The sequence below is a fragment of the Mus pahari genome, chromosome 11, assembly GCF_900095145.1.
Source record: "Mus pahari chromosome 11, PAHARI_EIJ_v1.1, whole genome shotgun sequence".
Classification (NCBI taxonomy): domain Eukaryota; kingdom Metazoa; phylum Chordata; class Mammalia; order Rodentia; family Muridae; genus Mus; species Mus pahari.
In genome coordinates, this window is record NC_034600.1 from 26080007 (window position 1) to 26096136 (window position 16130).

At 41.2% G+C, this 16130-nt stretch overlaps 1 protein-coding gene across 3 annotated transcripts in view; it reads left to right on the forward strand.

Moving 5' to 3' along the window:
* Nucleotides 1–16130, forward strand: part of Wdr41 (WD repeat domain 41) — a 48895-nt gene that overhangs the window by 24325 nt on the left and 8440 nt on the right. For all 3 annotated transcript variants that reach the window (XM_029543893.1, XM_029543894.1, XM_029543892.1), the window contains exons 6-9: nt 5851–5962; nt 8780–8842; nt 10288–10398; nt 14725–14909. In XM_029543893.1, coding sequence (XP_029399753.1) covers nt 5851–5962; nt 8780–8842; nt 10288–10398; nt 14725–14909 — 471 coding nt within the window. The remainder of the gene's footprint in view (nt 1–5850; nt 5963–8779; nt 8843–10287; nt 10399–14724; nt 14910–16130) is intronic.

The window sequence follows — 16130 nt, forward strand, 5'->3', positions numbered from 1 at the left end:
CCGGGATCCATCTGAGAGTCTCTGCTTGTCATAGCAAGTGGGACTTGTTGGGACAGAATGGAGCTTGTGCCTGTGTGGCAAAAATACTTACAAAGGGGGCATTTGTATTTGCTTGTTCCTACTGTATATTTGTTTCACAAAAACCACTTACAAATAAGATCTGCTCATATAAGTTCAGTGATTCAGTTTTCTTAGATGACTCTTCAGAGCGATACAGACATGTAACTCTTAATTATTTTTCAATGTAATCAAGTTTTTAAATGAAGATTGGCATTAGCAAGGACTTCGAACAAATTGTCTTTGTTTTTGTTTTCTGTTTGTTTGGAGCCAAACAGATACACTTTTCTTAGAAAGCAGTTGGTTTTATGAAGGCTCTAAAAGTGGTTATATGCCTCAACCCTGGGGTTCTCCCCCAAGGAAGCCCTCTAAAGGAAATGGGGAGAGAAAGAGGTAGAGAAATGTGGGCTACAAATTCATTCTAAGAAGTGGGCGATGGAAGTGTTCTAGTGTCATATAAAGGAAAAGAGTTCAGGTGTGGGGTGTGCACATTCAAGGATCTCAGAAGACTGAAAAGATGTTGGAGAATGTAGTGATAACACATTAAGCATTTAAGACAGTATACTGCCGTCAACAAAATACTAACAAACTACAGCCAGCAACATAAAGAAAGGATGATACAGTACAGCCAAGCGGGTTTATCCCAGGAATGTGACTTTAGCAGAACATCTGAAAGTCAGTCAGTGACCAGGACAGGAACCATGTGACCGTCTCAGCAGAGGCAGAGAAGGCATCTAACCAACTCCAGCATACTCTCCACATGCAGATAATTTACACGCATAGATGAAAATCCAGTGACCAAATATTGAAGGCACCAGACCGTTCTCCATATGGTCAGGAATAAAATCAGAATCTCTGCTCCCAGCATGCATCTGTTTAGCTTGCACTGGAGGATCTGGGCAGCAAAATCAGACACTAGAAAAGAAATGAGTGTTTCATGACTTTTTTTTTTTTTTTATGAAAAAGAAGAACTAAACTTTCTGTATTTATACATGACATGACCTTATATGTAGGAAATCATAAACCCACACAAAACTTTTAAGGCTAATAAATTAACTTAGCAAGGTTCCAGTGTACATGATTGGTAATACAAAAGTCAATTGTAATTTTCTAAAATCAAATTGAGAAAATTCTATTCACAGTTACATCCAAAAGAATAAAGTACTTAGAAATAAGTTTTGTTTTTAAGCAGGGGATTTATACCTTAAAATCTTGAAACATTGTTCAATGAATTTTAAGAGTATGTAAGTGAATTTAAAAATTAGGGGCTGGAGGAGCTGGCTCAGCAGTTAAGAGCACCTGTTGTTCTTACAGAGAACCTGAGTTCGATTCCCAGCGCCCACATGCTGACTCACAATCATTTGCAAGTCCAGTTCCAGGAAATCCAAGGCTCCTGTGGGTACCTTGAAAGCACATGGTGTGCATGCATGCTTGTAGGCAAGATGCTCACACAAATAAATAAGTCTAGAAAAAGTTGTTAACTGAAAAATTATCATATGTTCATGGGCTACATGTAATACTAAGATTTAAACATTACTCTAAATGATCTACAGATGGAACATAATATCTATCATAAAATTAAAGCTGGATTTTTGCTTCAGAAAGGAACAAACTAACCTGAAACTTGTAAAGGATCCAGAATAGCCATCACAGTTCTAGAAAGAAAGCATAAAGATGTAAGACAATTTCTGATTCTATAGCTTCCTTACTGATACAATATCACCGCAGTGGGACAGTGGCATACTGACATAGAAACAGATTGGTGGGATAGAACTGAAGGTCCAAAAATAAAATCTCACACATACACAGTTAGTTTACAAGGGAGCCAACACCTTTCAGTGGAAAAAAGAATAGTCCTTTAAAAAAATGAGGCCTGCCAGGTGTGGTGTTCATATCTGGACTTCCTGCTATGGGAGGCTGAGCTAGAAGAATCATTTGACTCCATGAGTTCAAGATTAGCCTGGGCAGGGTAGTGTGGCCCTGTCCTGGGGGGAGGGGGGTGGGGAATCCAGCTGAACATATTCATATAAAAAGGAATGAATTTATTTGGTAAAAAGGGATTAGTTGGGCCTCATTAAATGAAAACTTTTGTTCTTCAAAGAATACTACTGACAAATTGAAAATACAATCTAGCCTGTAACTTAAAGGCTGCACCATCTTATGGTGCTTAAGATTTGGTAGTGAGTTCCCAGAAAGGCAATGTGACTCGGTCCCGGCCTCAGAAGCACCAGAAGACATTCACCTTCAAAAATGACAAGTCTGATAAGAGTGTTCAGACAAGAAAATGAATGCAAAACTTCATGATGGAGTATGTCAATGCTGCAAAGAAGTTCTTGAGCGGCATGTACGATATAGCAGGAAATGTGTTAAATGTTTATAAAAGACAATAAAGGATTCTTACCACATAATGTGGAGACCGTGCGCCTGTGAACTTGAAGTTTGTGCCAAATGTGGAAAGAAAGAAGAGATCGTCATTCCATTTAACAAAGAACCAGAAACTTCAGAAAATACTGAAATTGAAGGTTCTAGCCATAGAAGAAGCTGCAGACGGAAGGAAGACAGTGATGAGGACTTGCATGCTGAGTCTGACTCTGAGGGCAAAGATGGGGACACTCAGGCCTGACAGCACCGAGTCAGTTGCAGAGGGAGTCAGAAAAGCCTATGCCAACAGGCAGAACGGGCTCATGAGCAACGTCGGTTATTTATAACATTTGAGTAACAGAATCTTAAAGGTTTTCACAGTAACACTTAAGCTATATATATGCAGAATATGTGTGGGCACACCATGGCATGTTGTATAAAACCTGTAGAAATTGTTTAGAAAAACATATTACCTAATGTCAAATTATTCAGTGTTGAGAATTGGTGATTGTATCAGAACTATCTCATGGAAAACTAAGACGACTAGCTCAGAGTACATTTCCATAGCCTGACCTCAGGTATGTGACTTCTTTAGCAAAAGCCCCCTTACATCTTACAAAGCAAAACAGTATTTTTACACACACACACACACACACACACACACACACACACACACACAATCATGTGTAATGATTTTCCTTCAAAAATGTATATACTTTATTCCATTTTTTTCTAACCTTTTCCTAGTTTGGAAACATATCCTTAGAAAACAATGTATAGACTCTGTTGTTACTATCCAGAAAGGGGAATCCAACCTTCATACTGGGGTGGAGATACCTGCATTGTCAGAAGCTCCTGTGAAGTTCTCCCTCATAAGGTTATCCTTCCCAGAATTCAATCATCCTGAATTATCGCTTTATTGCCAGTGTTTTTACTTGTGAACAGTTTAAGTTAGCTTCATGTGATTATTGAAGTCTGTGTCCTTGTGTTTAAAACCCCAAAACTACAAGAAAGTGGCCAGGTGGTACAATGAACTTTTCCACACTTTAAAACTAGATTCTCAATTTAGTGTTTTACTATGTTTACTTTGTGTCTTAATCTCTACAAATGTATATATGATGCATATGTAAATGTACATATGTGTGTATATATTTGCTGAGCCATTGAAATAAATGGGAAACCGTGGTTTTGGAAAAAGAAAGAGAAAATACAATCTAAAGACTAGGGGAAATATACATAAATCATTTCTCAAGTATATATTCAAAATATGCAAAGAACAATTAAACAAAGAAAAGAGGCATAATTAAAATTAAATTTGAGGGGCTGGAAAGATGGCTCAGTGGTTAAGAGCACTGGCTGCTCTTCCAGAGGTCCTGAGCTCAATTCCAGACAACCACATGGTGGCTCACAATCATCTATAATGGGATCCGATGCCATCTTCTGGTGTGTCTGAAGACAGCTACAGTGTACTCACATACATAAAATAAATCTTTAAAAAAAAGAAGAAGAATTTGAGAGAAATTTTCTCCCGAAAGTTATGTAAATGGGAAGTAAACGCATGAGAGGATGCTCATTATCATTAGAGAGAGAATCAAACCCACGGCGTGCTACCATTTCATACATAGTAGCACCACTAGTAAGCAGTGGCCTATCAAAAGGACAGGGCTTGAGTGCTAATAAATATATGGAAAGGTCATACTGTCGCTTATGCATTGCTAGTGGACTTGTAAAATACTACTACAGTGATCCTCAAAAGGGTTCGAAATCTGGTAAATTGTTAAAGAATAACCCACCAGTGTATAGTTCCACACCGAATGGAAACCTGCCCACACATATGTATATAGTGAATGTCAGAACACTAGCATTCATTCTAGCTAAAAAGGAGAAATAAACTAAATTATCCGCCAGCTAGTGAATGGATAGACCCATGTCTGTATCCACACAATAGATTGTCAGTCATCAGTAAACAGAATAAAGGGTTCACGCAGAAGCCCGAAGACCGGACAAGGCAGACACCTGAAGCACACACTGCATTTGATTGCTTTCAACTTTCTCATCTGTTTTTAATGTAGCCTCATTCTGAGCCAAGGCAAGCCCTCCCTTTCTTATTCAGTCTCTGTCCTTGTTACCACTCAACTTACTTGAGCCAGCTATGAGGACATGACTCTTGAACAGAGGGACCCTAAGGTACCACACAAAGTAAAGAATTCTACTTCCTGGAAACACTTTAGAATTATTAAGAATTAATTGAAAAATTATTATTTGGTTTTTTGTTATTTAATTATTTACTTATTTATTTTAGACTCCAGATTTTATTCCCCTCTGACTGATCCACATCCCATACCTTCTCCCCAACCTCCTGTCTCCACAAGGATGTCCCCACCCAACCAGACCTCTAAACTCCCTGGGTTCTCCAGTCTCTTGAGGGTTAGGTGCATCTTCTCTGACTGAACCCAGACCTGGTAGTTCTCTGTATGTGATGGGAGCCTCACATCAGCTGGTATGTGCTGCCTGAATGGTGTTCCAGTGTCTGAGAGATCTCAGGGGTTCAGATTAATTGAGACTGCTGATCCTCTTACAGGGTCGCCCTCTTCCTCAGCTTCTTCCAGCTTTCCCCTAATTCAACCACAGGGGTCAGCAGCTTCTGATATTTGGTTGGGTGTAAACATCTGCATCTGACTCTTTCAGCTGCTTGTTAGGTCTTCCAGAGGGCAGTCATGCTAGGTCCCTTTTTGTGAGCACTCCATAGCCTCAGTAATAGTGTCAGGTCTTGGGTCCTCCCCTTGAGCTGGATCCCACTTTGGGCTTTTTGCCTTCTTTTCTTCAGACTCCTTTCCATTTTCATCCCTGCAGTTCTTTCAGACAGGAACAATTATGGGTCAGAGTTTAAAAATTAAAAGTAAGTATCATGTTTTCTGTTTTATTTTTATAAGGCATTTAGGGATTATGTGGACGTTGTCTATCAGTAGTTCACAAGTTATCTGGAATCTTAGTGGCTTAGAGCAATGATAAGCATCTGCTGTGTGTGGACAGGAGTAGAGACCCTCTCAGCCAAGTGGCACTGGCTCAGGGTCCCTGACTCTCTCTCCCCAAAAGGCTTGTCTGGGTTGAAAACCTACTCAGAGGCTCAATGTGGCTTGGTGCATTACTGTGCTGCAGGCGTAAGGTGACACTAAAGCTGTCCACATAGCTTTAGTGTCACCTTGAGGCAGTGATCTAGGAGAACAGGAAAGTCCCAGCATCTTCCTCAACTGCCTTAGAAATCACCTCTTCATATTCCTGAGATGGTGGTCACTTAGAGTTCATAGTCAGCAAGAAGAAAACCAAACTGCTATCAAATGGAGGGGCTTCAGGGAACTTGGGGACATAAATTAAAACCACCGAACACCACTAGACTTTCTAAACTAATGATCTGTTTCAAATGCTTGGCAGTGCTTGGCCGTTCTTCAGAGACTGGACCTTTGGCTGTCAGGTGGTAGTGACCTAGGCGTGTGGAACCGGAAATTAGATCTGCTGTGTAAGACCAGCCACCTTTCCGACACAGGTAAAAACCAACCAGGGGAACTGTGAGACCCAGCTGATAGACTATAAATGACACAGTTGGGTCTTTAAAGAGACATAATCACAATATACAGCTCCGTGTGGGGTTTCCTTTGTGTTGTTGATTGTAGCCTCTTTGATGAGTATTTTCATGTGACAAATAATTCAGTGAACATTTACACTCATGTGTATCTTATTTATGCTGAGTCTTGGGTTTCAGTGTGGTATTTTTCATACGTGGATGCAGTGTGTTTGGATGATAGCCACCAGTCCTGTCACCCTCATTAGCCTTCTCCCCCCCCACAAAAGTCACCCTTCCTCCACAAATGGGAGAAAGCATGCAGCATTGTCTTCTCACATGCAGCTTATTTTATGTCTGATGGTGATCTTCAGTTTCATCTATTTTCTTGAAAATGATAGGATTTTACTCTTTATGGTTGGTAATACCCCACTGTGCAGATATGCATATCACATCATCACTGTGTGTATGTGCATGTATGTGCATATCACATTATCACTGTGTGTATGTGTGTGTACACACCATCTTTATTCATTCATCCACTGATGAACACACAGACTGATTCCATTACCTCCCTATTTTAAATAGTGTCACAGTGAATATGGATGCACATAGAGAACATGATAACCTTTGTGTACTTTCAGTAAAGTGTGAGATAGCAGAATCATGACCACTTAGTATTCCATGGTTTGGTTGGTGTATTTTTATATATGTGTGTGCACATATATGTGTGTATTGTGTGTGTTCATGTATATGTATAGTGTGTGTACGTGTGTGTGTGTATAGGGCATAGACTATGACACTTGTATGAAGGTCAGAGGATAACCATTGAGAATCCTTGTCTTCCATGGTGTGGGTCCTCAGGTTCCCAGGCTTGGTGGCAAGCACCTTTATCCACTGAGCCAACGGACTGGCCCCTTAGGGAACAATTCCTGCATTTAAAATTCTTCTTGAAGAAGGAAGATTTTCATAAGTTCGAAGCTAGCCTGGGCTATGAGTGAGACATTCAAAACCACTCTCCTGCCTCTTCCACGTCCATCTCGTGCTCTCTCACGTGTCTTCCATCTCTTCCATGCGGACACAAATCACACTTACACCCACGAGGAGGAGAACTTAGTGCAGGCATGGCAACAGTGCTGCTAGGCTGTGACTGGCAGGAAGGAACACCAGCGAGTGGGACATCTGCATTTGCATGTGATACATTACATATGTCACATAGCCACGTGCATCATTACATCTGCATTTGCATGTGACACATTACATATGTCACATAGCCAAGTGGAAAGACTAACTTCGTTAAATAGTTTTTTGTTAACATGTTCCAGTATTTCAACCTTGTAATGCTTGAAGTTATGGTTAGTCTGAAACCATTTTATGATTTAGCTCTGAAAAGATATTCAGCACTGTGTGCTTAAGGCCACGCACAGCGTCATGTCCAGCTACTCAGGAAGCTGACACGGACTGCGGTAGGCCATATAGCAAGACAACAACAGCCACAGTAACCAAACCCCACATACTAACCATTCAGCACATAAAAACATGGTGTGGTGGTTTAAAGTCTAGTCATCTTAACACTGGTCATTTTGGAAATGCACTAATTAGCCGTAACCTCGCTGTTTGCAAACCACTTCTTAGCCTGATAGAGGGTGTTGAGATAGGACTGACTGGCTCCGCACAGGGGAGTCACTTCCTCTGTGCTCTCATGCAAATGCTCTGACGGTCAGTGTTGTGGGAGCAGGTAGATGAACAACTTGGTGTCCTCTGACCTGCTCAGGCTGACGCTGTCTACCTGGAGGTAGTGTCCAGTCTCACAGGCTAAAAGCTTGGTCCTCAAGGTAGTTCCCTACCTCATCATTCCAGTTTTTCTTGTTTCCTTCCTTCCTTCCTTCCTTCCTTCCTTCCTTCCTTCCTTCCTTCCTTCCTCCCTCCCTCCCTCCCTCCCTCCCTCCCTTCTCTCTCTCTCTCTCTCTCTCTTAGATTTTTTAACACTCCTGATTATAAATTATGATTCAGTTTGCTAGAGTGGCTTACAGAACCAAAGGAAACACATCTGCCCACTTTAGTTCCATTACAAGAGCACTGAAGAAGAAATACCAAGGGCAAGGCGGGAGACCGGGGCACAGAGACTCTAAGTGTGCTCCCTGCAGGAACTGTCTTATGTCCAGCTTTACTGAATCCATCTAAATCCTGGGGTTTTTTTGAATGGAGGCTTTATTGTGGAGATATGGTCAATTAAACCGTTGGTTACTAGTGACCAACATCACCTTGTGCCCCTCTCTCCTTGGAGGTCAAGGGGTAAGGCTGAAAGTGCCCACCTTGCCCTCCTATCTTGACCTTCTAGGGAGCAGCTCTCATCCCAGAACCACCAGTGACTGACCAGATGCTAGTCATCTCCAGAGATTTAAAGGATTTTAAGGGTTGTGTCAGCAAAGAGCATGGAGGTCAGATATGTCTTTTGCATTGCTACACCATCTTACCTAGTGCCAGGGAACATGCATAGTCTTGAATTTACATTGAGGGAAAGCCCCAGTTTCATAACTCACGGAAGTAGCCATCAAATGGTGGTTGTGGTGCTTCCCCTAAGGAGAGCCTGTTGAGTATCCCATGTTAGCACTGCAGGGGCAATGTTCAGAGCAAGGCACCAAAACGTACTCAAAACTCAGTTTCCATGTGTGAGCAAGAAAGGAAGTGTTCATATAGCAGGTTTTAATGGGAAATGACTAATACCAGGTTAAGAAAGTTTTGTTTTTGACGTAAGCCATGATAGAAAATGATTCTTCTTTTATATCTTTTTTTCTGAAGGCGTCAGTGCTTTGGTTGAAATCCCTGGGAATTGTGTGGCCGCAGCAGTGGGCAGAGAACTGAGTGAGTACATATCTATACACAGCTACAAAGCTACATGAATGAATATTTAAATATATGAATGAATATATATACATACACACACACACACATACACACACACATACACACACACACACACACACACACGTGCCAGGAAGACAGAAGCGGTTTTACTTCAGAGATGTCTGCCTCTGCCCTAGCTCTGGCCTTTGGTGATGTTGAAAATGATACAGGGTGAACCATTTTCAAAGTGTTAGGTCAGACTTCCTCTTGTCAACATACTACAATATTACCGTCTTCTGTTAATTTGATTAATCAATATATTTCCTGTTCTAAAATCACTCAGCAGTAAGTATTTCCACTCAGAGTTTATTCACATTTAGAAGAGTTCTCGTTGGTATCAGCTGGGAGACTTGCTGACAGCCACACTTTGAATGTAAAAGGCTACTAGAATTTAATAATCTTGCAGAGTCTTTGACTGCTGGCAAAATATTGTCAGAGATACAGGGAGAAATGTGCCATGACATATTTTCCAGAGAGGGATGTGAGGAGAAGGAAGACTTGGATAGTCGATTAGTGCCACCCGGGGAGGATGTGAGCCCTCAGCACTTTCTGTATGAGGTGCGCTAGTCTCTGAGCATCCATACCTCTGGCTCCCATGGCTCATCAGAGCACGTATGCACTGGTGTCAGCCTGCCCATGGGCCTTCTGTCTGCTGCAGACTCTGGGCATTTGGTAGCAGTAACTGGGTCTGTTCACATTTGGTAGCTGGAACTCCTAGAGTATCATAGATGTTTTGTAAATGTTGGTTTATAGAACCACTTGATTTGATTTGATTTTAGGTTTTATGTGTTGATTAAAATTAGGACTTACAGTTTAAGTAAAACATTTTTGAAGTCATATAATAAATCAAGGTCCATAGTCAACATCTATAGTCAAGAAATTAAAAGCTGTATTCTCAGAGAATTTATAATTGAATTGTATATACCAAAAATATGAAAAGTTGTTTTCACTTTGGGCTCTGATTGCTTTTTTTTTTTTTTTTTTTTTTTTTTTTGGCAGTTGCTGAAGCCTTTACTGAGTTGAAGGCCAGGAGTTTGTAGCTTATCTTGTGGCAGTGCTTACTGGCCTGGACACACGAGGAGAGAGAACTGATAGTGGAAATGACTGGGGGGAGCAGGGGCAGGAACCAAGTGGTATTCCTGACATGCAGTGGAAGACCGAGGAGGCAGCAGGGTTTGGTAGTGGGTTTGGAAGTCAATAAAGGAAGCAAGGTGAAGAAAACTCCGACTTAGGGTTTGGGTGCACACTTTAAGCATCTCTGGCCTTTGGAAGAAATGGTCTAAGCTGGTATAAATAGGTTCTTTTTGGAGATTTTTTCCCCATGCAACATATATTTTGCACTTAATGCTTTTTGAGCAGAAAGATATTTTTTTGAACATCTTGGTAAAATGACTGTCTTTCAGTAATTTTTAGACTTGTGACACCCACAGAAGAATTGCCGGAATGGGATATTATTGAAGTTAAACGCTTTCTTGATCACCAGGACAATATTCTGTCATTGGCTAACATCAATGGTAAGCCCATTGTGTACCTTCATGATATGGAGGGTTTCAGAATTTTCACTCTAGTGTTTCAGAATCACTGTTAAAATAATGGTTTAGATTAGTGGAGATCATTGTTACCTGTTACTCTAAGCTTTGAGACAGGAGAGCCTGGCTCAAGCCTCATAGTTTGGCCTGGGCAATAGACTAAGGCGAAACTATCCTTAGGAACTATTTGGTACTTGGTACTTCACTGTAGGCCATGAATTCCAATGCTGGTAATATTGTTGCATTCTTCACAGTGGCTCTGCCTGTATCAGTGTCAGTGAGTGAGTGTGACATCAGATGTCAGGAGAGGATCACAGACTCTGCTGTTGGCATTTAGTTAGTTCTTGTGTCCCCAGAGTCAGCATTAATTCCCCTCATTAGCCAGCATCTTTCAAAATCCAGGTGCACGCCCTTCCAAGGATCAGATCATCTGTGGTGCAGGATGTAACTGTGGCTGGGCACCCCTGTATCTCTGTCTATGAAGTGTAGCTCAGAAAGCAAGTTCTTACACGGACAGCAATCCTTTGAGCCCTCCGGGAAACTCTGAACCATGATGAAGTCCTGCAGCTTCTAAGGAAAGCAGGGCAGGTCTGCCCCATCATGTTGGTTATGCCTAGGTCTTATTTTCATGGTTAAGTACTGACGTCATTGTGCCGTCAATGAAGATGACAGATTATTGCTTAGCGAGCCTTAGCTTCATGGTCCAGCTTTTGCTGTGCAGTATACTGTCAGGCATAGAACTTCTTGTAATTTTTTATTTCACTTTAGTTTTTGCTGCCCTGCTTCTTTTTTCCCTCACACACCTAATGCCAGTGACCAGTTACTGGGCTTACATATCATAACAGAAATGCATTTATTAAAAAAAACTATTTCTTGCCAGGTGTAATAGTGCAGCCCTTTAATCGCAGCACTGGGGAGACAGAGTGGGGGGCCAGCCTGACCTACAAAGAGTTCTAATACACAGAGAAACCCTGTCTTGAAAAAACAAAAATAGACAGACAGATAGATAGATAGATAGATAGATAGATAGATAGATAATTTAAAAACATTTTTAGATTATAGTATAATTACACCATTTACCCCTTCCTGTTCCTCCCTCATATCCTCCCATATATCCCTCCTTGTTCTCTATAAAATTCATGGCCTCTTTTCATCAGTTGTTGACACACACATATATACATACACTCACATATACACATATGTATGTATGACCTGCTAAGTCTGTATAATGTTGTATGCACGCTTTCAGGACAGACCAGTTAGTATTTTGAAGGCATGGAGAGACAGCTCAGTAGGCAGGAGAACTTTCTGTGCAAGCATGGGACAGCTCCCAGAACTCACCCTGAAAGCCACATGTACCTGTGTGTTCTGTAACCGCACGGAGGGTGAAGATGGAGAAAGGAAAGTCCCTGGCACTTGCTGGCTCCCACCCGAGCCAAAAACTAGCAAGCACCAGGTTCAGTGATAGATGCTGTCTTGAGGGAATAAGTAAGGTGAAGGGTCGCTCAGGGCATCGGGCTTCTCTCTGATCTCCACATGCATGTACAGAGGCCCACATTCTAGAATACATACATACAATATACAACATATAACACACACACACACACACACACACACACACACACACACACACACACACGATTTTTTTAAAGAGAAGTGCATTTTTAGTGAGGTGGCCCCAGGGCAGGCAGCCTTGGAATGATAGACTTGAATGCCCTAAACTGTGCTTGGTATGTACCAAACTTGTTGAAGAGCTCTGAATGCCTGGGAAGGTTTCCTAAGACACATGCTGACATTGCTACTCTCTTCTGGCAAAGAGGTCTATGTATTCATTTCAGTCCTTTGCTTGCCCTGTGCTGATGGTATGGTGATCACGAAGTGTTAATGCTTGTGAGGTTTGGATAGCCAGATGCCAGGAGAGATTTTTCCCAAGTGGCTTTCAATACCACAGGGTGAAATACATCCACTGTTAGTATAGCACTGAGGTTGTTTGGTGTGAAACATTTTGAATGACCTGTCTGGAAATGTAAATAATTACATAGGGAGAAACTATAGCTAAGATGAACGCCACTGTTGTGTTTTGGGGAAAAGAAACAGCGTGAGCAGCTGTGTGCTCTCAAAGGGTTGGCCCTGTGCTGATCGCGGGTCCTGAACTGAGCGCGGAGCGCTGGCTCTGTGCTGAGCGCGGGCTCTGTGCTGAGTGCGGACCCTGTGCTGAGCGAGGCTCTGTGCTGAGCGCAGGCTCTGTGCTGACCACGGGCCTGGATCTGAAGTCTAGGAGCATCTTTCTCATCCTTGGCTTCTCTGATTCTTTTGTAGCTGAGTGGAATCAGAGGAGGTCATGGAAAAATTAGTACTGCTCAAGTTCTCAAAACTTCCGCAGCATTGCAATTAGAATTGCTTTCCTCCTGAGATCGGAGATAAACTTATTTCCACACACGCAAATTCTGTAGTGTGTCAGTAAACTGTAGATACCGGTAAGCTACCTATATGATCCTGAAACCAAGCTAAAATAATGTTTATATCTAAGATGGGTAGTGATTTTTATTTCTAAGAGACTGTTCGTCTGGCTTTGGCAGATTTCAATCCTGGTTTATTTGATGAAAGGAATATTAAAGTCATAGTTATCCACCTTTGTATTCCTAAATTGTAACTCACTATGTGCTTTTAATACCTTTAAAGTACCTTTAATGTAGCATAATAGCCAGACTCAAAATAGTACCAGGGGCTCAGAGATAGCATGGAATGTGTTTTAAAATAACTAGAGATGTATTATTTAATTGTTTTCTATAATTGTTCTCATTTAATGTGTGAGGAATCTAAGATCAGCAAAAGTTAACGATTTCCTGGAGACCATCAGGCTAGTAACAAGTGGAGGCAGAATAGAACCTGGGTTCTGTACTCAGTGCTTTGTTCTGTTCTGACTTGCCTTAAATATGTAGGAATAGAAATAAGTTACACTGAAAGGTAACTCTAGGTCTAGCATTTGCACAGTATCTATCTGATATACAATGTGTGAATTGTCTAGGTGTTTAACTCTTTGAAACTTTAAAGCTTATTATTTTACAAGTTAAACATAGTCCTAATGAAAATGTGACAGTAGCAAGCAACATTAAGAATGGAGTTAGCTGAAGTCTGCCATCATTCATATCAAGCATCAGCGCACATCTGGTGTTCTGAGCATGTGCACATATGTGCATGGTCTACAGTTTTGTAAGAATATGGTGTAAACATGGTTCTATGTCAATATAAATATACTTTTAAAGCTTAACTTTCAATAGCTAATGCTGTTTTATTTTATGGTTGTTTGATTTATTTATTTAGTCTGTAGTTGGATATTTAGGTTGACCTGAAATTCTTAGGATTATATCTCACAACTTTGTACATATGTTGTTATGCATTTCCCTCGAGATAAAGTCCCTAAAATGGAACTGGTATGTCAATATGTTTACGATTATACAGTTTGACTAATAATAAATTCATCCTGTAAATAACTGTACCAGATTGTACCAAATGTACTAAGACATCAGTAGTGTGTAAACATACAGACTGCGACATGGTCCCACTGTATTTACATGTCATTGGAACTTTCTTTGATTATTAAAGTAGTTAAAAGCGCTATCACATGTTCACTTCCATCTGTTTCCTTTTTCTTAGTAGTTCCCAGGGGTGCCGTATGCATTGACTATAATGAGCCGTTTGACATTTGAGTTGCCAATTCTCCCCAGTTTTAATTCCCCAGGTGTTTCCTTGCATGACTTCTCCTGCCCCACTTCTTTTAAGGTCCCTGAGCCACTCTCTTCATAGAACTATTTACCTTACTTCACGCACCCCTATAAGCACCTTCATGTGTTTTAAAATAACTAGAGATGTATTATTTAATTTTTTTCTATAATTGTTCTCATTTAATGCGTGAGGAATCCAAGATCAGCAAAAGTTAACGATTTCCTGGAGACCATCGGACTAGTAACAAGTGGAGGCAGAATAGAACCTGGGTTCTATTCTGTGTGTTAAAGGAGTTATTTTCTCAGTATTCTTCAGTATTTTAATTGATAGGTTTTTGGCATCCATTTTAGGTACGATTCTTTAATTTTATTCCTGCAAAAGATGACCAAATATTATAGATAGTATTTTTATTGATACAAACTGCACAATTGATCTTATGTAAGTGAATTAGTCTCTTTCTGGTCTTCACATTGACATTCTAATCTTTCTGACTAGCTTGTCTAGGTACACTTGGGAAGCCCACACATTTTTAGTTCTAGCCTAGAGACCATGATCGGTAATGGAGCGTTTGTGGACTTTTTCTAGATACAGGTTTCGTTAGTGGCTCCCATGTTGGCGAGCTGCTCATCTGGGATGCCCTGGACTGGACTGTGCAGGCCTGTGAGCGCACCTTTTGGAGCCCGACCCCACAGCTGGATGCCCAGCAGGAAATAAAGCTCTGCCAAAAGCAAAATGATATTTCTATTAATCATTTCACATGCGATGAAGAGGTAGGTAGTATAATTGTTACAAATAAAATTAGTACCTGGTATTTAAAGCCTTATAGACTGGATATAAAAAGTTACGATTCTGGGTTGTTGAGAGGGCTCAGTGGGCAAGAACACTTATAACTGAAGTTCAGTGGACAGGATCCATAGGGTAGAGAGCACACACACACACACACACACACCAGACACCCCTCTATTCTAAACAAGAAGCAATGGAAAGGTTATTGCCTACGGTTTCAGGTTTTAAAATGGCCTGGCAATCTTATAAAGACTGTACCACTTTTTTTTTTTTTAAAGCACTTTCATCCTTGTGCCTAATCTTGCATGTAAGGACATTGTTAGAACGCAAATTACAGACCTCATTTGGCTGGATTAAGTCATCCCATCGTGTTTGAGGTTACCATTTTGTTTGTTTTAAACTCTGGTGTATTTCCTGAAGAGGGGAGCATGTTAAAATGCTGAGAAATGTCTCCCTTCTAGGTTGCTGGCATGCTGGCTATAATAGCCTGGGTGAGAACAGCTCCTGGGCCCGGCAGCAGTGCTTCCGAAGCACGCTCTGTAAAGCCAGCACCACACTAGGCTTCTAGCCTCTGATCTCCCAACGGTCTTTCCTTTCGGCCGCAGTGGCTCAGAGAGCCCCGTGAGTTAAAGGAGTTATTTTCTCAGTGTTCACAGCCATTGAACAAGGCGCTGACAGGTCCTTTCTTTTCCTTTAGTCTATGCTTTCTCTTTACACATGCTATCATTTCATTAAACATGGCAGGAAGAGTGCTTTTCTCTTCTTTGGGCTACTTTTTGTGCCACTTGTGTGTGTGCATGTGTGTGCACATGTGTGTTATGTGTACATGTTGCCTGTGTGTGTTATCTGTACTCATGTGTGTTGTGTGCGCGTGTTTATGTGGGTATTTTGCATTCAGTGTGCAGCCAGCACTGAGTGTGAGTTTGGAGGCTGCAGGTCACTGCCGAATGTCTTCCTCCATCTCTTTTTGCCTTAATTTAAAAATATTTGTGTGTGTGCCTGTGTATTAGTGTGTGTGTGAGAGAGAGATAGCATGTATGTCTCTGTGTGTATGTCTGTGTGTGCTGTGTGTGTGAGAGAGAGAGGATGTGTGTGTGTGTGTGTGTGTGTGTGTGTGTGTGTGTGAGAGAGAGTGTGTGTGTGTCTGTGTGTGTTCTGTTTTGCTTTTCATCTCATGTGGATGTCAGGATAATTGCAGGAGCTGG